The 20,717-nt window shown below is 51.8% G+C and overlaps 1 protein-coding gene across 3 annotated transcripts in view; it reads right to left on the reverse strand.

Annotated features, from left to right (window-relative positions):
- GLIS1 (GLIS family zinc finger 1) overlaps positions 1-20,717 on the reverse strand; it is a 208,831-nt gene that overhangs the window by 71,887 nt on the left and 116,227 nt on the right. For 2 of the 3 annotated variants that reach the window (XM_037161383.2, XM_037161376.2), the window contains exons 3-4: positions 10,205-10,382; positions 3,894-4,773 (exon numbers count right to left, since the gene is read on the reverse strand). In XM_037161383.2, coding sequence (XP_037017278.2) covers positions 3,894-4,773; positions 10,205-10,382 — 1,058 coding nt within the window. Of the gene's footprint in view, positions 1-3,893; positions 4,774-10,204; positions 10,383-11,818; positions 11,837-20,717 lie in introns of those variants that run through there. The other variant, XM_037161391.2, reaches the window with a different exon arrangement.

The raw sequence follows: 20,717 nt of genomic DNA on the forward strand, positions 1-20,717 counted from the left end.
GGCTGTAGCTGTGCATGGGGACCGCAAGGGCTCAGACCAGAACTCCTCCCTGTGCCCCTGCCCCAGGCGCTCTGCACCACTGGCAGGCATGGGACAACAAGGCCAGCGGCATGTGTGACCGCCCTGCCTACCTCACCAATGGCAGAAGCTGCTGGAATTAGCTGACCTCGAGTACTGAGTGCCTACTGAGCCTCAGTTTCCTCATTTGTGAAAGAGCCATAAAGGATCCTGTCCTAACTCCTAGGGTTACCATAGGGATCTCCAGAGGAAATCAGGGTAATGCAGGAGGAGAGGGTCGGCCAGGCACTCCCCCAGCCATCTCTTTTAATACCCAAACAATAATCCTGAAAGGCAGGCGCTATTATTGCCCCATTTTATAACGAAGTGTGCTTCAGAAAGGCCAAGTCACCTGCCTGAGGTCATACAGCTGGTAAGAGGCAGCGCCAGGCAGGAACCTAGATCTTGTGACTCCACACCTGGGCTTTTTACCTGTCTGCCTATGGTTTCCACATGGCAGCCAGAGCTTTGGTTACAGGTCTTCACAGAAGTCAGAGACTGTTGTCATTCTTATCTCTTACAAACCCAAGGCCATGAGAGGTTTTCCTTTGCACTCTACCTCTCTTTTTCCTGATGTGGAGAAAAGCAAACTACACAGTCTGCTAATTTCTGCAGTCTCAGACAATCAGAATTCCAACCGTCTAGGAGAGCCAACCTAAGAAAGCAAGAAATTAATCTTTTCAAAGTTAACATCTTCAAGGCGTCGCGGCAGTATTTGGGTTGGAAGTAACCTCGCTATCGCAACACAGATGAAACTCCAAATTTAATAAGGCTAAGATAACTCGGACAACTCAAAAAACATAACAGGATATTGCAAAGAGATTAGGGGGCTTCCTCTGGATGGCGCGGACAGCCAGGGGGAGGTGGGGGGGGGGTGAATGGCGTGGTCTACCCTGGCGGCTGGCAAGCTGGGTCCTGGTCCCAGGCCTGGCCTGGAGACTAAGAGGCCTGGGCAGAGGGGAGCGGGGCTCCTCCAGACACCTCAAGGCCGGCCTGGTGCGGGAGCAGAGGCTCCACACTCAGGTTAAATGTAAACCAGCTGCAAGGACGGGAGTGTTGCAGTTGAATGGGGTGGGGTCGGCTTACCTCCTGAAAGAACCGTGGAAACGGCTGCTGGAAAGATAATAAAAGGATTAACTGCTATTTTAGTGGGCCATTTACTCTTCAATCAAAGTGTCTCATCTATTTCCTGTTCTCCAGAGGCTCTGGGTCCAAAATTCCTTTGTCTATTACAGCACATGGTAGCAGAGGCCTGTCATGAGAAATTAATAATTTTACAGGGAAGGGTGATTTTATTTATGTGGGTGCGGGCTGGAGACCGCCCCTTCCCAGGGGTTGCCTGCTGCGCCAGCATCTCAGGAAGGGGGAGCAGTCCTGCAGTGCGCAGGGAGCAGCTCGGAGGAGACCTCTGCTACCATCTCCAGATGGCAGGACCCAGCGGGGCGGGACCTACAACCCCGGAGAATAATCAGTTAGACAAGAGAAAAGTCTACACAAAAAAGGGCATCACCATTTAGAAAGATGTGGGTTCAGATTCCACACACTGACGGTGTAACCCTGGGCTGGCTGTGTTTATCTACTGTCGTTACTATTATTACTAGCATGATCACTAGCATTTATAATTATTGCTGTTCCTGTCCATCTCTAGCTGTGTGACCTGAATCAAATTATGTTATTTCTCTGAGCCTCAGTCTCATTTGTAAAATGGGGATTCTCATAGTATCTACCCCATAGGGCAGTTGTGAGGACCACAGAGTTATTGATTAGAATAGTCCCTGCATGTGGTCAGCACTCAGATGCTGCTTGCCAGTATTATCACCCTAATCCCAAACCTCCAAAGAGGCAAGATGAAGTGTTCTTATAGTAGCAACTGGAAGGCCAGCTGGAACCCATTGAACCTTTGTTTCTTTGCCTATAAAAACTGTTAGTTTTACAGGATTCTTGTGAAGATTAAAGGGGTGAATATAGACACAGCTTTAACATCACCTCCTCCTTGAGGCCCTTCTGGGCCTCCTCTCCTTGAACCTATGCAAACTCCATCCAAGAACTCATCACAAATCTCCACCCCCATCTCCCACCCATCCTGACCGAGTCCCCCAGGGCAAGGACCATCGCAGGTCCGGGTGTGGGTACCTAGAGTCAGGCACGAGCCAGGTGTAAGCTAATGTGTTCCATGGAGACCGCTGAACCAAACAAGATTCTAGTAGAAGAAGGAACTCTAGAGAGAGGTGCTGAGACTATACCAAGTAATCTGGGTTTCTTGGACCCACTTGCTGGTCTTCCGTTCACCAAACTGAAAGACGGGCAGTGAGAACCCCAATCATCTCCAAGGGCCTAACGTGCAACACGGAAGCTCCTGGATACTGTGGTCCCCCACCGGGAGCCCTAGTGTGAGAAGGGCACCAACCGTACCATGCCAGGGATCATCAGGCTACACAGCCACCACGCAGGCCTTCACAGACACCAGCGAGATCACCCACAGAGAAGAAGACGTGAAGGAGAACTGTAGCTCAGCGGCGGGCAGCTCCAGGCCCTCTGAGGGAGACAGGGCCCCTGTGTCCTCCAGCAGCCCTGGCCTGTGATGTCCATTGGTCATCTCCTTCCAAGCAGGGACATGCCTTTCAGCAAGCCATGTGTCACAATACCCCAAGCGAACTGGGGCATCCCCAGAGAGTGGCCTGGGCACCAGCTCTCCCTGTAGCATACTCTTGGGCCGAAGGCATGTTGTAAACACAAATTCTCAGACTGCTGCCTTCAGCTTCTCCCCACAACATCAGCACACCAAGCACGCACTGTTCACTGCCCCTCACTTTTCAGTAAAGTAAACTCCCTCTCATCCTCAAGACCCAGCCTCCTTGAAGCTGAATAGGCCGGGCCAGTGGACACCCAGCTCACAGCAGCACAAGCAGATGGGGACCCAAGGGCGAATACCTGGTCCCAGCAGGGTAGTTCACGCTGCCAGTTGCCAATGCTTCCTGCTCCTTCCCTGGCCCCTCTAAATGCTGCCCTGGGCTTAGAGCAGGAACAGATGCATGGCCCTGTTCCCGCTGGACCCCTTCCAGGCTGAGCATTCCATAAGGTAGGACAGTGACAGCATACCAGCGTGAAGGAACTCAACCTTGGCTATGACACTCGCTTCTAGACCAGATACTGCTTTCTTCCTCTGCCTCATCAATGTCCCAATGGGTGGGCATTAGTGGCTTCATCAACCCTTCTACTGAAGGCAGGCGCTTCTCCTGGTGGGCTGGCTGGGCTTTGGTGCTAGGCACAGTGGCTCAGATGAAGGTATCAGGGACTAAGCCTACATTCCTCTGATTTGGATTTCTGCCACGGTGAGTACAAACACAGAAATGTCAGGATGGTCAGAGGCTCAGGTGCCTAGAACACTGCAGGTACTATCCAGGGCTTATTTTAACCCTTAGTCATACCCCAAAGCCTGCCCCGGGGACCCACAACTCTCAGGCTGGATGCCTGTGGGGACCCAGTGCCCCTTACAGGAAACCAGCCAAGCCTGTGGGCTTCTCCAGGAGGCCCAGGAAGGTGAAGATCCAGCAGGACGACCTGTCCCCCACAACTCACTGGGCCATGGTATGCCACTGGGGTGAGAGACAGGGCACACAGCAAGTATGAGGGGCCCTCTGCCAACGTTCCCTGCGACAGGGGCAGTGACCACTGTGACCAGTGGCCACATCCATAGCATTCTTCCTTTCTTCCTGAACCACAGGGTATCTCGGCCAGCCCCCAGGTAAAGAGGCCCAGGTATGCCTCTCAGCCAGTGACATGGGTGCTGCTGCTGGGTTTGGTCTGCATGTGGCCTGGTGGCCAAGGGAACTCACCATGCACTTGTTGGGCTTCTCACCCGAGTGCACCCTCATGTGGATGAGCAGCTTGTAGCGGGCGTTGAAGGGCTTGTAGCGGCGCACACAGCCCGCCCAGAAGCAGGTGAAGTCCTCGCCCTTACGCTGGTCTATGTGGCTCTTCTCGATGTGCCGCACCAGCTCCTCCTGCTGCTCATAGGCTGCACAGCAGTCCACCCAACGGCATGCCTGTCGCCCAGCGCCCCTCCCTGCCAGGCCCAGCCCCAGGCCTCCAAGGCCAGGGCCTGATGGCAAAGGAGGCAAAGGGTAGGGAGGCGGCAGCCCTGGCTGGTGAGGCCCGAAGAGCTCTGAGAACTCGTCCGCAGGCTCCTGCTTCAGGAAGCCCGCCTTCCGGCAGGATTCAAGTTGCAAACTGCCCTCGTGGCTCTCAGTGGTTGCAGGGCCAGGCTGGGCCCGCTTGTGGGGAACCCCCAGGTCTCCTGGTAGAGGGGGACTTCGCAGCCCATTTATGCAGGTGACCAGAGCAGTCTGGGAGGAGCGGACGATGGAGGTGATGTCAGAGGAGGTACGGGGTGAGGAGGAGGCTGAGGAGGTGGGGGGCAGGCCCAGGAGGCAGCAGTGCTTCAGACTGCCCTCGGGCAGGTGGGCCTCAGGTTGGGGGCCCAGGCCGGAGCTGGGTTCGCTGCTTAGAAGGTAGCAGGAAGGTGCTGGGTTGGCGAGGCCTCGGCCTGGGAGGTCCAGGTCTGTGCGCGGGCCGGTGGCCGGTGGGGCCCGGCAGTGGGTAGACAGGGGTGCCCGAGCTTCCATCATGGCCCGATAGACAGGCAGGGACTCCTGCTTGATGTGCTGTGCGGCTGAGAGGCTGCCATTCATATACGTGGCTTGAGGTCTGGGTGACCTGGAAGACAGTGGCCAGAGAGAAAATGAGAGGGTGGGAGCATCACAGTGAGGAGGCCCAGGCAGGGGATGGCGAGGAACCTGAAGGCTGAGGGCCGGGGAAGCCCAGAGCAGGAGAGGGAGGTTGGGGTATGGAAGAGAAGCTTGGGGGGAAGGGACAGAAGGGAGGGAGAGAAAAGGAAGAGGGCAGATACTGTTGTCAGGACAAGGAAGAATGTGGAGGAAAAGGGGGAGCGAGAGAAAGAGGAGTGGGCTGGGGAGAGGCTCAAAAGAGGCCGAGGTCCGAAGAGTAGAATGCCAAAAAAGGCACCATTTCATCCGTTACCAAGTCCCGCCAACCCCAACCCTACCCCTCCTGCCCTGCCTCTGAGGCCTCCCTAGGGTCCACCCTGACCCCCTCCCTCTGATCTGTGGTGAGTTTTGGAGGGAGAAGGCTAAAGCTGACCTTTTGTGGGATACCTAGGTTCGGTTTTTAAAATTCTGCTTACATGTCCCTTAAATCTGTTAATTTTTGTAATCTTTCATAATTTCTAAGAATTGCCAGTGGGGTTTTGCCCCAAGCAGTCTGTCTTCTGCACTGTGAACGTCCACGGGCGGGGTTTCTGAAACACACCCCTGGTGAGAGCACACCCGAGGGGTGACTGAGGGAAAGCTTCGTGGGTGGGATGTCCCAGAATTTTAAGCGCAGACAGTGACTACACGAAACAAAACTTTAAGGAGAAGCCATGGGCAGGCAGGCCAGGCAGAACAGAGGAGGCAGGGGCCTTGGGTTCAAGGCCAGGCTCAGCCACTCCCAAATACGCACACCTGAACAAGGTGGCCTGGGCCTTGCTCCTCATCCCAACAGCAGAACGGCTCCATTTCTGTGGGTGAGGATGGTGTGACGGGCAGGGCTGGGCTGGCTGAGGGGGTGACTTCATCACGCACATGGTACATGCATTTCTGGAGGGGGAACCTCCCCAATTTGAAAAAGTGCATGCGGGCAGAGATACCAGGGCCTGTTGGTCCAGAGGACTCTGAGAAGGGGAGAGACCGGCAAGACAACACTGGGTCTCGGGTCCGAGAAGCCCCCACTGGCTGGCTAGGCAGAACCGGAAGCCTGCTATGTGCCTGTCCTCAGTCAGACCCTGCCCTCTCTGAGCCTCGGTTACTTTGCCCGTGAAATGAGGACCAACCCTCTCGACCTCAGAGGGTGGCTGCCGGGATCAAGTGAGAGGGCAGATGTCATGACAACCACCTGGAAAGGATGGCAGAGCAAATGGTGCCATCGTTACTGCTATTATTACTGTCATTACCACTGCTGTCCTGGGGCTTCCTGCAGCCAGGCCTGTGGAGCTGTGGGATCATTGTCTGCCCCTCTGTTCCCAGTGTCACTTCCTGTAGCTCCAGCCCATCCCCCTCTGGCTCTGCAGCTGTGGCATCCCCAGCTTCAGTCACAGGTGGAGGGGAGAGGGAGGGACAGAGGAGAAGGAAAGTCAGAGCCCAGACCCCAGAGCGCTCAGAGAATGTCGCCTCCAACCCCATCACTACAGGGTCAGGAAAAGGGCCAAGAGAGCACAGGACTCACCCATAGGCACAAACAGCAAGCAGAGACAGGATTGGGGCCAGAACCCAGGCCCCCCTTTTCCCCTCCGTATGCCTTTCTCCTGCATAGGACTGACCTGAAGCACTCCCTGGGTAAAGGCCTGGGGGAGGGACTCTTTTGTTTATTTCTCAACAGCTCTTGAACAATTCTCAGGCCAGCTCTCCAGAGACCTCTCTTCCCACCTGGGAACTCTGCTGACCTGAGAATGGTAAGCGGAACCAAAAAGAGCTTGCATCCTGAGGTAGACAGCAAACCTTAACCCCCTCCCCAGGGGTGGGGATACTGGGTCCACCATGGCCAACAGAAAGCTCCAAGTAGCTTAAAGATCTGATATCAAGGTTGTGACTGTAGAGTTTAACTAAATAAATGAAAGCACCACTAGCTGCCCCTTGCATGGCTGCGACCCGGGGCCGCGCAGAGGTGGGCACAGGCAGGGACGAGCAGCCAGGCACGTCTTTGTTTCAAGCACCCCTTTAAAAAGCAGTGCCGAGTTAAAGCAACCCCCACTAGGAGAAGAGAACAGCTGTAGCTTTCTGTGACCGAGTCACCCAAATAATCAAGTAATCAACAGCAAAGCCTCGAATGACATCAGCATGGGAAATGGGTAGCTCCGGTCCTGGTGTCCCACAGCTCCAAATGCCAGCTGAGGCATGCCCCGCTTGCCCTTGCTGTCCCCGTGCAACCAGGCAGCAGTTTGGGCTCCGCCCTGCCACTGAGCCCTGTGCACCCCAGGCAACTCCCATCCCACCTCTACAAACTGTGAGCGTGAGTCCCTAAACAGAGCAAACAACTGCAGAGCAGCCCCATGCGTCAGGTGCTTTCCCGAGGGCTGCCTCGTGCAGTCTGAGCATGGCGGAATAATGCATGGTATCTGCTGAGCGCATGACCAGATTCTTCAAGGGAGAGACCACCATCTGTTTTACACTTAGCAAAACTGAAGCAACTTGCCCAAGCTGTCAAAGGCAGTCGGTGATAGAGTAGGAATTTGAACCTGGATCTGTTTAAATAAGGGCCTGGGATTTTCCCACAACACTCTACTGCCCGGGGCCCCTGCTTCCTCATCTGTAAAATGATCTAATTTAATAACCATTATATTTCCCAGCAGCCTCAATGTTCTGAGTCCCAAGGACTTGATGTGCTCTATCGCGCTGGACCGTGGAAGGGAGCTGGCACAACTGGGAAAATCAGTGTTTCCCCAGCAGAGGCTCTAGGGGAGAAGAGGGTGATGTCAGACCTCATGAGGTCAATACACCCGACGGTTCAAGGGCTGAAGCCTGGGCTGAAGGTCAATGTGCTCCCTCCATAGGCTTTTCACACCACACTGGGTAATGCTGGGGACTCGAGACAATGTGGAGCGCAGGCAGGTCCCTGCCCTTAAGAATCTCCCCTTCTAATGGGGAAACTGAGGAGTAGCCCCCTAAGGGGATACTTAAACTCTGCTGAGGGGTGGATGGAGTGGTGGCAAACAGAAGAGAGCACAGGGATCTGGAGGCCAAGATGTGAAGATAGAAAGCCATGTGGCAGAATCAAAGCAAGGCCAGGAGACTGGTGGTGGCAGGCAGGGGCCTGATCACGGGCGCCTCCCAACACCACCAGAGGCCTGCACGCTGTTTGCATCCTCATCTTACAGGAAAGGCAACGAGACCTGCAGAGGGTCAGCATCTCGCCCGGAGAGCCAGTCGTGGAGCCAGGACTCAAGCCGCGATTAACAATACATTCTGCTGACCAGGGTGGTGATGGGCAGTCACTTTAAGCACAGAAATGACAAAATCAGGACATTGTTAAAGTTTCTTAAAACTTCTCACCACTTGCTGGGTGACCTTCAGCCAGTTTTATAGTCACTCTGGCCTCAGTTTCCCCACCCTATGGCATTTGTGGGTTGAATGAGTTAACACATATAAAGTGCTTGGCCCAGGGTGTGGCAAATAAGAAGCAGGATGGTTGCTTATTTAGCAGTAGGACCTGGGCTTCCTGGGACTGTGCGGATGAGATGAGAGAATGTGCAGAGGCAGCGCTCACTCAGAAAGTGGGGGCTATTTCCTTGGTATTAGCAAGCTGGTCTGGACACAAGGACATGGCTGGTGTGGCTGCCACAGGAACCCAGGCAGTGGGTGAAGGTGCCACAGATCAGGAGGGGTCAGCATGAATGGAGAGGAGTATCAGTAAGACAATCCAGTGGGAGGGAGAGGAAAACGAGGGAGTCTAAAAGTGCCAGGTCAAATTCAACCACTCTGGTGGCAGAGGTGGCAGCAACTTAGATTGATGCTGGTGTAGGGTTCTGGGTACAGACTCTCCTGTGTCCTAACCTGTCCAAATGACCTTCGAAAATGACAAGAGATATTTTTGAAGGTCTCTATGAAAACAAAACAAAACACAACACAACACTCACTTAGCTTTCCCTTAGCTTCCACCCTGAGGCAGAAAGAATTTCCCTGGAGAAAATGGATTACTGCTGGGAGCCGCAGTGAATAATCAAGCAGATACATGCACTTGACCGTTGCCAAACGATGCACAGCTTGGAAACTAAAGGAAGTTTGGTCTTGTCATGCACTGAATTGATGTTCTCCTAAAATTCGTATGTTGAAACCTGAACCCTCAATGTGACCATATTTGGAGACCGAGCCTTTAGGCAGGTGATTAAGATTAAATAAGGTCGGTGGGTGGGGCCCTAATCCTAAGGACTGGTGTCCTCGTAAGAGGAAGAGACACCAAGGGCGTGCACACAGTGAAAGGGCCACACAAGGACAAAGTGAGAAGGCAGCGTCTGCAAGCCAAGAGAGGCCTCAGGAGAAACCAAACCTGACATCTTGATCTTGCACTCACAGCTCAGAGAACTGGGAGAGAAGAAATGTCTATGGCCAAAGCCACCCGATCTGCGGTGGTTTGTCACGGCAGCCAAGTAGACGAATACGCTCCTATAAATCAGAGGTCTCTTCAACACCAAAGAAGGCCAGAGGGAACCTCAGTTCTCAGAGAAAAATGGCTCCACGGGAAGGAAAAGCTATCTGATAATACCTCCCACTGTGGTGCTCCCACTGGACAGTAAGCTCCATCAGGGAGATCTCTGCCTCCTTCACCAAGGCACCCCCAGCACCCCACAGTGCCTGGCTCACAGGAGGCACTTGATAAATGGTGGGTGAAGGGATAAATTGTGACAACGGGGCCAGCTGTTCGCATCCCTCACCTGTGAACAGGTCTCAGGCCAGCAGCTCAAGGCACTGGGGTGAGGGCTCTTGGAGCCAAGGGCGTGGGTACAGAGGCCTGTCTGTGGTTGACCTATGCCTGTCAGCAAACCAGAGGGCACAGAGGCATGGGTGAGAAGCTGCGGGAGGCAGATTTCAGCCCAGCATGCAATTTAATGAAACATTCTGCAGAGATGGACATAACTGGAAATGTGTAAGCGCTGAATATGACGGTTATGTGACAGGTTCTGTGGGATGATGGCTTCTTGGGTCAGGAGGTGGCCCCAGGAGATGGCCCCTCTCTGCTCTATGAGTAGCCCAGGGTGTGACAGTGTGAACCCTAAACTGAGTTTTCCTTCCCCCAGCACACTCCAAATCTTCCTCCGTGGAAAGCCATCTCAGCTGCTGCTGCTGCAACATGGAAGCACACCTTAATAACACCACCTTCGTCTCTCATAAGTCCTGTAATGCAGGAGGTGTGGGGTCCACACCAGGCAGCTTGCATTGCACCACTGGGCTCTGGCTAGTCCCTGGCAATTCTGTGCCTCAGTTCCCCTGTGTATCCCACTAGCAAGGCAGACGAGGTGAGGTCTGGAGGCCCTTGGTCCTTGGTTTCCAGGGAGTATCCACAGAGGACAGCTGATGGTGGGCAATGGAGCACATACCTGCTTGGGTGGGGGAAATGGAGCAGCCGGTCACAGGCTGGGGGGTGGCCTCGGGGTAGTGGGGTTCCTGCTGGAAGGAAGAGGCCCTGGCGGCAGGTGGGGCCAAGGCCCTCCACAAGGTCCAAGTCCAGCAGGCTCTTCTCCGAGCCTGGGGTGCAGTGGCCGTAGCTCCCGTTCACTAGGTAGAGAAAGACAGGAAAAGGAGACAAAGTAAGGAGGGGCAGCCTGCGGGGGGGGGGGGGGGCAGGGAGAGGGCGGTCATTGCATACAGCATGAAACAGAGCACCCTTGAGCCAACACTCACTGAACCCCTGCCACACCCAAGGCACATAGATGTCTTGTTTAATTCCCACAATCACCTACAGGGTCCATAATAGTACCAGGCATTAGTCTAGGTGCAGTAAACACTTGGGCACTAGACAGACAAGCTCCTGTCTCTGGGAAGCTCAGAATCTATGATCCTCGCATTTATCACCTATTGCTCATTTGATGAGGTACAGGACCACGGGAGAGAGCTGGTGGTCTGAATCTCAGCTGCCCTGCAGGCTGAGTGGCATTAAATGTCAAGGAGCTGGTTATTGAACAGCACCTGCTGCTGTTCCCACCAAAGAACAAGAACCTGTTCTTATTCAATCTTTGTTGCTTTCCAAATTGCATCATACCACAGAATACAGTAAGTGGTTATTCACCCTCAGTGTCCTCCATGGTTCCTTGACGGCCCAACTATTTGCCTGGCCCAGCTACTGGGTTTCTATGAAGACTACATGAGGCAGCAGGTTGAGAGCCCTTGAAAGGCTACATCGCATGTAATAAAAACATTGGGCGTGGTTGTTGGATTACTTCCACTCCCTGGGCCTCAGTTTTCTCATCTATAATGTGAGAAGGGTTAACCTGGAAACAACTTCTTCCTTGGGCTTTCTGCCCTGTCGTCTGGCCAGCTTATGCAAGGAGGAAAGGACATACAGGGGCTCGGGGGCCCTATGGACCTTGGTGTGACCCTCTACTGCCCCCAGCCAAGCCTGTGACTCGAACAAGTCCCTCCCCAGGGCTGGCCCTCCCCGAGGCTGAACCTCAGCTCCCTGGTGTAGGATGGAGAGAGCCATGCCAGTTCTCTCAAGGTGCTGTGAGGATTTGAGCACTAAGGTGCAGAGCCCCTGGCACCTAGTAGGTGCACCAGGAGCAGAAATTGTCCAAAGCATAAAGCACTCTAGAGAGGTAATAAGACGTTATCAACAGGCCCAAGTACTGAGAGAAGAACTGGCACCGGAACAGCCCCCATGTAAGGACAAGGAGACGACAGAGCCATTTGCTGGGCAGTGCGTGCAGCCCTGGGCGCAGCTCCCCTGTCGCAGCAAAGCCTCCTCCCCACCGGCCTCTGCAGGAGGTATGCATATTATCATGCCCAGGGTACAGAAGAGAAAACAGGGGCCTGGGGAGTTAAATTATTAACCCAAGGTGACACAGCTAGGAAGAGCCTGGGCTGGGTCTCTGGCTCAGGTCTGCCAGACCCAAACCCCACATCGTAATCACTGTGTAATAAAAAGTGGTCTCTTAGCCAAAATCCAGCCTCACCCTAATTCTGGCCCACCCCCAAGGCTAGACACCCTGAGCTACCTCGCCATGTGCCCGGCTCTAGACAGGCACCAGGCAGGCACCTGTTGAGCACTTTACGGTTTGCAGATGAGGTGCAACGCTCTCAAGGTCCCAGGGCAGGTGAGAGGCTCAGACAAGTTCCGAGGTTCCCAGGCACCGGCGAGCCTGCTCGAGCGGCCTCTGATGGACATCTGCTCAGAAGCTGCCCTCCGTGTCACCTTCCCAGGCAGAGCCCGGCCCGTGTCCTGCTGCGAGGAACACTCGCCCCCTCTGGCTTTGGCTGCTGCTCAGCCAGCCCTTCACAAGCTTATTTTTTAATAACTTGGTTGTTTTTTAATTAAAAAGAAATCCCTGGTAACAAACGCGAATGGCCTGAGCTAATGAGAGCAGGCTGCTGCTCGTTTAACCCTGTCTCTGCTGGCGGTCTTTGCCTTTTCCTCATTGTTTCTGCGTGTGATGATATTATTCCATGGAGGCAAACTGTGGGACTGGGCCTCAGAAAACTATAGACAATTTTATGACCATCAATAGCATTTGGAGCAGAGAGAACTTAATCCTCACACGGGGCTGTCTGGCAGGGCCTTTCCCCCAGAGTTTTGGGGCCGGGGAGGTGGTTCTGAGCTTCCTTTAAGAATTTGCCAGGCCCTGGAGGACCCTGGAGTAACTTACCCCCCTTCACTGAGGGGGACGTGTGCAGCAATGGATGGTGGGCCCTGGGGAAGGTGCCGGGAAGTCCAGCGTTTCTGAAGCCCTTGCTCACCCAGCACTTCCCAGGCGCCAGGCACATTCAGTATGTTCCAGTGTCCACCCCGTGACTCATTCTCATTACGGCCATTTTCCAGATTGGGAAAGCTGAAGTTTGGAGAGATTAGGGGCCTTTGACTAGGCCCAGGGGTCGAGGTTCGACTCGTGGCCCCATCCAGATCTCTCAGACTTCAAAGCCCAAGTTCAGTCCTGCTGCGTCCCGACCAACTGATGAACCACTGGGAGCCCCCGAACAAGCACCCCACCTGTGACTCCAATGAAGATCATGTTGGGGAGTCTTCAGGGAAGCCAAAGTACCACCATGACAATGGCTCCTAAACTCTGCCAGGCGGTAGGGTCACCCCATCTACGGACAAGCACACAAGGGCTCAGGGAGGGGTTCGCCCAAAGTCACACAGGCAGTCAGGAGCCAAGCGGAGATGTGGGAAGTGACAGCCATTACTCTGACAATTCAGGCCAGAGGGCTCCTTCTCTGCTGGATACTTTAAGAGGTTTTCCTATAATAAATAGGCAAGTCAGCTCTGGGAGGGAGTAAGGAAGGAGCCCCTTGGGCCACAGTCTGGCACTGCTTAGGGCCCCAAACCCATCCAGACATTGTCTGTGTAACCTCCACAGACCCTGGATGAAAGTGCGGGCCTCCCCACCTGGTGGGGACACACGCACCAGAGCTGGCAAGTAGCTGCCCAAGATCATGTGACCACTGCTAGCATAGCCAGGGCCTGAACCCAGGTACCCCAAGGTCTATGCCAGACCCTACCCTAGGCCACCAGTGCTCTCAAAAGCTGAAAATTAAACCAAAGAGTGTAATACGTTTCCCAGAGATGCTGCCACCACTGGGAAGAGTGGGTACCATCATTGCTGCCCACCCCAAGCCCAAGTCTGCCAGGAGACCTCCCACTGCTCCCTGCTGGCTGGTGTGTGGTCTCTCTGTCACCGAGTGCAGCGCAGGGCCCACTGCTGCTCACTCTCCGTCTCAGGGAGCAAGGATGGAATCTTTCTCAGGAGAGGCGGGGGAGCGAGAGGGCACAGCAGCCCTGCTGGCCCGAGGTGATGGGGGTACCCTGGGAAAGGGCTGCACCCAGCGGCCATGTCTCCCACTGTGCCACAGGGGACCCGACCCTGGAGCTGGCTTTCCCCATGTAAGTAAAGCATGGGGAAGGACTAGAAGGTGAGGGGGGTCCTGTGTTCACTTTCACAAGTTGGTAAGAAAACCTAGCACGTCAGGGCTGGGATGAACTGACCATCTATTTCATTAATAGACGAAGAAGCTGAGGCTCAGAGAGGGAAAGGACCTCTTGGTCACATAGCAAATCCATAGCAGAGCCTGGACTGCCACCTCTGGGGCTGGGTAAGAGTCTGGTTTACTTTCCTCTTCAAGTCTCAATTTTCTTTTCTGTAAAATGGTACAAACACTTACTTCACAAGGTTCTGGTGATAGTTAACAGATTATGAACACAATGCATTTTGCACAGTGACTGGCTTACAGTAAGCCCTTGAAAAGTAATGGTGATGATAATGATCATTATCTCTTCCATTTATCCCTGAGCTTGGGATGGGGCCAGGATGCAGGGCCCTGTACAAGAAGCATTCTATCCCCAGGAAGGTCACGTCTAAATGACCTTAAGGCCAGATTCAAAAGGACAAGCCCCCAAGGCTCAGGGGTCACCAGATGCAGGACCTGGCAGTCTGAATGAGGTCACAGCCAGCAAATCTGAAGCAAATGTCTCCAGTTATACACCACAGAGCTTTGCAAATTACCATAATGACTTGGCTATAAAGCGGTACCACATATAAGGTGACTCCCCACAGGAATTTTAATTCAGGCCGAAACCTGCCAAGTCTGTATGCAGGGGACAATGATGCATTCAGCATCTCAGGCCTAGAGGCTGCCTCCTTGCAGTCCCAGGAGCAGCCAGCGGCCAGGTGGAAGACAGCCTGTAGGACTGCTCCTCGTTCTTACACAAGCAGAGCAGACTTGCAGTGCCCACCAAGCACCAGACCGGTGACCAGGCACTGCCCTTTACCATCTATAACACATTGTGCAGCCATTGCCTATGAGCTTCATCACAACTCCCAGGACTAGGCCTGGGCAGACTTGGGTGGGGAGAGTGAGGGGCAGAAGGGCGAACAATTTGTCCACATCACTCAGTAAACATAGGGCTCAGACTCACACTGATCTCCTGACTCAGCCATCTTGTCGGCAAACTTTTTTTTTTTCTGTAAAGAGCAAGATAGTAAATATGGCTTTAGGGGCCATACAGTTCACTGTCAGGACTATTCAACTTGGACCATAGAAAACAGCTATAAGTAATAGGTAAACAAATGAATGGGGCCGTGTTCCAATAAAACTTTATTTAGAAAAACAGCTCACTGGCTCTTGGACTATAATTTGCCAATCCCTGAGCTAGGGCTGCAGTTAGAGACAAGGCTTTGCAGTTAGATTTTTTTTGCATCTATACAATGGGGAGAATTTTATGGGGTAGAGTTCATGGTGTGAAAACTACTGTCAAATACTGAATACAGGGCTGGCCCCTGGTGGATATTCAATAAACAGAAGTGCCTGAACCTGTCTCGGGGCCCCCCACAGCCTCAGCTCACTCTTCCACCTGGGCGTTACCTCACACTCCCACAATGCTTTGCTGATGTGCTGCACACATCCTCACCCATCCAGTCAGGGTGGCCTGACACCTTCCAAACCCTCTGAGCCCGCAGAGCTCAACAGCGCATCCCATTTTGGAACGTTCCCTGGTCTCTCCTGCCCTCCCCGAGCTCCCCCACCTCAGCTCACAGCAGTCCCAGTGAACAGCTGCCGTGTGAATACCTTCTTTCCACACACCCAGCAGATGCCAAATACTCCACACGCTTGAGCTCTAAATCTCCACGACATCACTGCAAAGTCAGGACTGTAACACTCTGTGCTGGCACACAGATGCTTTTAAGTGCAATTAAATTCCTGCCTTCCCCACGAGTCTGTGAAGTCAGTCCTTCAGGACAAGGGTCTTGGGCCCCCAGAGCAGCTGAGTGTCAGAGCACGCGGAGACATGATTTTGTCCAATTTACTTCACATACAAAAAACGGGGGCCCAGATGGCGAAGACACTTGTCCTATTCGCACAGCAAGCAGGTCTCTGGGCACCCACCGGGGATACTCCCCTCACTCCTAGCACATGGTTAGACCCAGATGAAGTGCCTGGGGACACTGGGAAGGTGGATGGCTGCAAGGATTGTCCAAAGTTCACTTTCATGCCTACTATGTGCCAGATGCTGCCACTTAGGAAAACAGACCAAGCTTTTGTCACACATTTATCTAGGTCGATGCCCTGGCTCCACCATTAATTTTCTGGCTATTTGACCCTAAATGAGGGCCACTCTTCTGAGCCTTAGTTTCTTCATCTACAAAATGAGAATAAGAACCCCAGCTCCAGGGGGTGGCTGTGAGGATTAAATGCAGAGGTATGGTGACTGGCACAGTCAGCACTTTAGTAAAGACCCCTCCTTTTGCCATCTTGACAGACCAGGGAGACAGGGTCACAGCCCCCTGACCTGCTTTCCCAGGCAGTGAGCTCCAGGGGCCAGAGAAAGCAGCCTCAGCCTGATGAGGTCTTGAGCCTGAGCCTGGGCTGCACAGGCTCAGTCAGCGCAGAACAGGGCCTCGGCCCTCTGAGCCTCCTCAGCTGTTCTGGGAGTTCTGGGCAGGGTAGGAGGGGCACTGGAGATCCCAGAGAGCAGGAGACACAGGGTTCCCCTTCTCAGGCCCAGGGAGAGTGAGCAGCTCTCTAAGGACATACAGCAGAGGCTGAGCCCCAGCTGCAACCATACTCCAAGCTCCTCCTGCCTCACCACACTGCCTTATCATCATCCCCTCTCCCCACTCCACCAGGCCCAAACTCCTGGTGACCACAGTCCGGGGGTTCACGGTCACTGGAGGGGGGCGGGCTATAAGCTTGGCAGGGCCTTTGGAGCTACAGAGTCTGATGCTCAAGGCTTCAGGCCAGGTTTATGACCACCTGTTGTCCTTATCCCATATCACAAAAACTCCATAAATTCCCCTTTAAAGCTAAGCTAGATTTACAGGGACTCAGCCAGTAAAACCAGAGCAGGTGTACCTCAGGAAGGCATCACAAAGAAACCCAAGTGAGCTGGCCCTCCACTCTGTCCTAGGCCAGGGCCAGGTAGTGAGCCGCCCAGCGCTGGTTTCACCTGTAGGTGCCGGCATCTCTGTATATAAACACACACATTGGCTGAGTTTTTCTCGGTCTCTCATATTACCACCAAATTAGCACAAATGTGCTGGATGGAAAAATTAGAATATATACCTAGACAACTAACTATTAGAAAATAAATGACACCTATGAGGCCAACACCCAGAGACAGCCACAGCACGCATGGCGACACATGAACCTCTATGGTATTTCCATATGCATTTCCATATATTGTTTACCAAAAAAAAAACCCACAGGAAGATATACTTGTTTTCTTGTATTCTGCTTTTTTTTAAATGTAATATATCATGAATACCAAAGTTCACAGAGTGCCTGCCACGTGCCAGGCCCCGTACCAGGCTCTTTCCATGCCAGTATTGCTAATGCCATTTTCCAGAGGAAGAGTGACTTGTCCAAGGTCATGCAGCTGGTAAATGGTGCAAGCCCAGCTCTCTTGGACTAGAGGGCAATGCTGGCCCAGACATGATTCCACATCCTCAAGAGATTCAGAGTCAGTGAAGCTGATTACTTTCCTGATGTATTGGTCAGCCTGACTATCATCACAAAATGCCACAGACTAGGCGGCTTGAACAACATACTTACTTTCTCACATTTCTGGAGGCTAGGAGTCTAAAATGAAGGTTCCCGCTGATTGCGTTGCTGTCAGGAACTCTCTGGCTTGTAGGTGGCTGCCTGCTCACCATGTCCCTCATCCAGCCTTTCCTCATTCTCGAAGGCAGAGAGCAAGCACGAGGGCGCAATGTGCTCCGATGTCTCCCTTTACAAGGACACTGATCCTATTGGAGCATCGGGGCCCCACCCTTCATCTCATTTAAACTCAATTATTCCTTTATAGGTCCTATCTCTGAAAAAAGCCACACTGGAGCTTAGGCTTCAACAGATGAATTTGGTGGGCAGGGCAGGGCACAAACCACGAACATCCAGTCCTTGAGAATTGATGTTTATTCCCCTTCCTTCCCCACAACAGGGCCCCATGTTACCACATCTACCTGTGGGACTTGAGGTGAAGAGACAGTAAGTATCTCACAGCAGATAAGAGCGTAGACTCTGAGGTCCAACCACCGAGGTCTGAATTCTGGTTTTTAGCTGTGACCTTGTCTAAGTCACGTGACTTGGCTTCTCTGTAGCACAGTTTATTGAAATGGGTTCAGGTACCATGTATGAAGTACCTTGAACAGTACATCTGGCACACAGTAAGAAGCTCTGTGTTAATGTTGGCTCCTATGGTTGTTCTTTTAAGTCGCACTCCAGCAGGCTTCAGAAGCCTGAACTGATCAGCATGACCTCGTCTCCTAGCCAGAGTGCCACAGTGCCACAATGCCACAGTGACTGGCTCCAAGACAGGCACATGACACAAGAGAGTTTAGTTGGATAGAGGCCTGGAACTTCTGTGTGACGACGAAGGTAAGAACAGCCTTTTCTCCTCTATTGTGAATGAGCAAGCATGTCGCCCCAGTAGTGAGTAGAAGCCACCTTGGAAGTTGGTTTGTTGGAGGGCAATGTTGACAGAACAGAGTGTCTCAACCAGGGCAGCAGAGAAGCTAAGCCGAAGCACCGGTTGCACCAAGGACCCCTGTGCGAATAGTAAAATTCCTATAGTGTATTAAGCTTGTCTCAGCTGTACTTTCTGCCACTCACATCCTTATTAATGTAATATAAAGCATCCTTATTAATACAATATTCTTCCATAAAATAATTTCTATCTACTCTGACAATCTCTGTTATTAATTTGAGTATTTAGTCCATTCATACCATTTATCTTTATTTTTAAATTTTTTTATTGATGTTCAAGTACAGCTGTCTTCATTTTCCCACACCACTTCCCCTTAGGGCCTTTGGAGCTACAGAGTCTGTAGCCCACCCTCAATCCTACTGCCCTTTGGCTTTGTCCATGGATCCTTTATACATGTTCCTTGACAACACTTCCCTTTCTTTCCCCCGGTTATACCATTTACCTTTAAAGTAACTTATACTTGGGTTGAAATCCACAACCTTACTATCTGCTTTTTATTTCTCCCACCTATTCCGTATGCCTTTTCTCTCCTTTTCTGCCTTCTTTCAGGTTGAGTATTTCTTATTATTCTATTTTATCTCTCTATTAGCTTGCTAAATACACATTCTTTTTATTATAAGTAGTTACCCTAGCGTTTACAGCATCTGTCCCTCACTTAATATTATAGTCTAATACAGAATAGTGGCCTTGCTACATCCTGAAAACTGCAAGAATTTCAGGACTCTTTAACTCTCTCTCTCTCTCCCCCCACCTTCCCCCCAGATTATTGTTGCACATTTTAATTCTATATATATATTTAAACCTTACCACATATTATCAATGTTTTGTAGAGTCAATATTTATTTACATATTTTCCTTCCTCCTGCGTCCATACAGAGTCATCTTCCTTCTTCAGGAAGATTTTTGAAAGTCTATGAGCTTGCTGGCAAGGAATTCTCTCAGCTTTTGTTTGAGTATGTTATTCTTTCACCTGTTCTTGTGAAGGATACATCCACTGGGTATGGAAGTCTAGGTTGGCAGTTATATTCTTTCAGTCTATTAGAGATTTCTTCCACGGTCTTCTGGATTTCGTCATTGTTATTAGAAAGTTATCTGCAAGTCTTTCGAAAATACTGTATCACACCCCTCACTCCTGGCTGTTTCCAAAATTTTCTCGTTGCGTTTAGTTTGCAGTAGACTGTGACTCTGCTGTGCCTAGTCGTGATTTCCTTCCTATTCATTCTGCCTGGGGTCCATACGGCTTCTTAAATAAGTGGCTTGATGTCTTCTGTCAATGTGGGGAAATTGCTGGCCATTACCACTTCAGACATTACATCTCTCCTCCATCTTTCTTGAGCAACAATGTATGTTAGACTCTTTCACCATGTCCTATATATCTCTTAAGCTCTTTTCTTAATTTCCCACCCCTTTAAAACTTTTTTACTCCATCTAGACATTGTCTACTAACCTATTTTCCTATTCATTAATCTTCTCTTCAGTAAGCTATTAGGAGGAAGGGTACCCAGGGGTCACCACTGTCCTGAAGGAGACAGACACATTCATTGAGATGAGGCAGCTGACAGGAGGGAGGCTCTATCCAGTGTGTCTCAGAACCCCGGGCTCCTCCTCAGGGGGGGTCTGAGAGAGGCTCTGCCCTCCCCACCCCCACCCCCACCCCCCACCTGCTACAGCCTCCCACATCTCTCCCCCTCCCCAGCTCCCTCTCTGGAAAGACTGCTTCCAGACCAGGTACAAATGACTACTAGTGTGCGCCTCAGAGGGAGGGGGGCAAAATTCTAGGTTGAACCAGGAAGCAAACAGCACATGCAGGGGCCCAAGGGCTGGCAAATGAAAGCGCAGCCCATATTTAGTTGATTTAATTACATCCCAGGGATGGAGAAGGGGTGGCCTCATGAAAAAAACTATGATATCCCTTAAAATCCTCAGATTCTATGTTTCCTCATACTGAGCCATCATGATTCCCACATTCAAGATTAGAAATGTCCCTGCATCTGGGATTCTAAAATTCCATGATTCTCCCATTCCGAAATGATGCAATTTTATAAAGCTAAGCATTTACACATTACTATGGTTCTAAGATTCTTTATGTTGTGGATTAGACATAAAAAGATTTTCTGATGCTGAGGTTGCAAAACCCCAGACTTCTCTGATCAAAGGCCCATCACTTCCCAGGGAGCTTGAGCACCTCGGGAGCCCCTGCCTGGCCCAGATTACCAGGGAACAATAGTGACAGTCACCAAAAACCCTTTGTTTTCGTTCAAGCCCCAAACAACCAGGAGAGTAATGGGATGACAAGAAATCCAGAGGAAATGGCTGTTGAAATCTATAAAAACTTCTCAAAGACAAACATTTCCATCTGTGTTTTTTCAGTAAATACAGAACCATAAATGTTTATGTCAGGCATGTATTTATTGTTTCAT

This window comes from Artibeus jamaicensis, unplaced genomic scaffold, assembly GCF_021234435.1.
Source record: "Artibeus jamaicensis isolate MK-2021 breed Jamaican fruit bat unplaced genomic scaffold, CSHL_Jam_final scaffold_1019, whole genome shotgun sequence".
Taxonomy (NCBI): domain Eukaryota; kingdom Metazoa; phylum Chordata; class Mammalia; order Chiroptera; family Phyllostomidae; genus Artibeus; species Artibeus jamaicensis.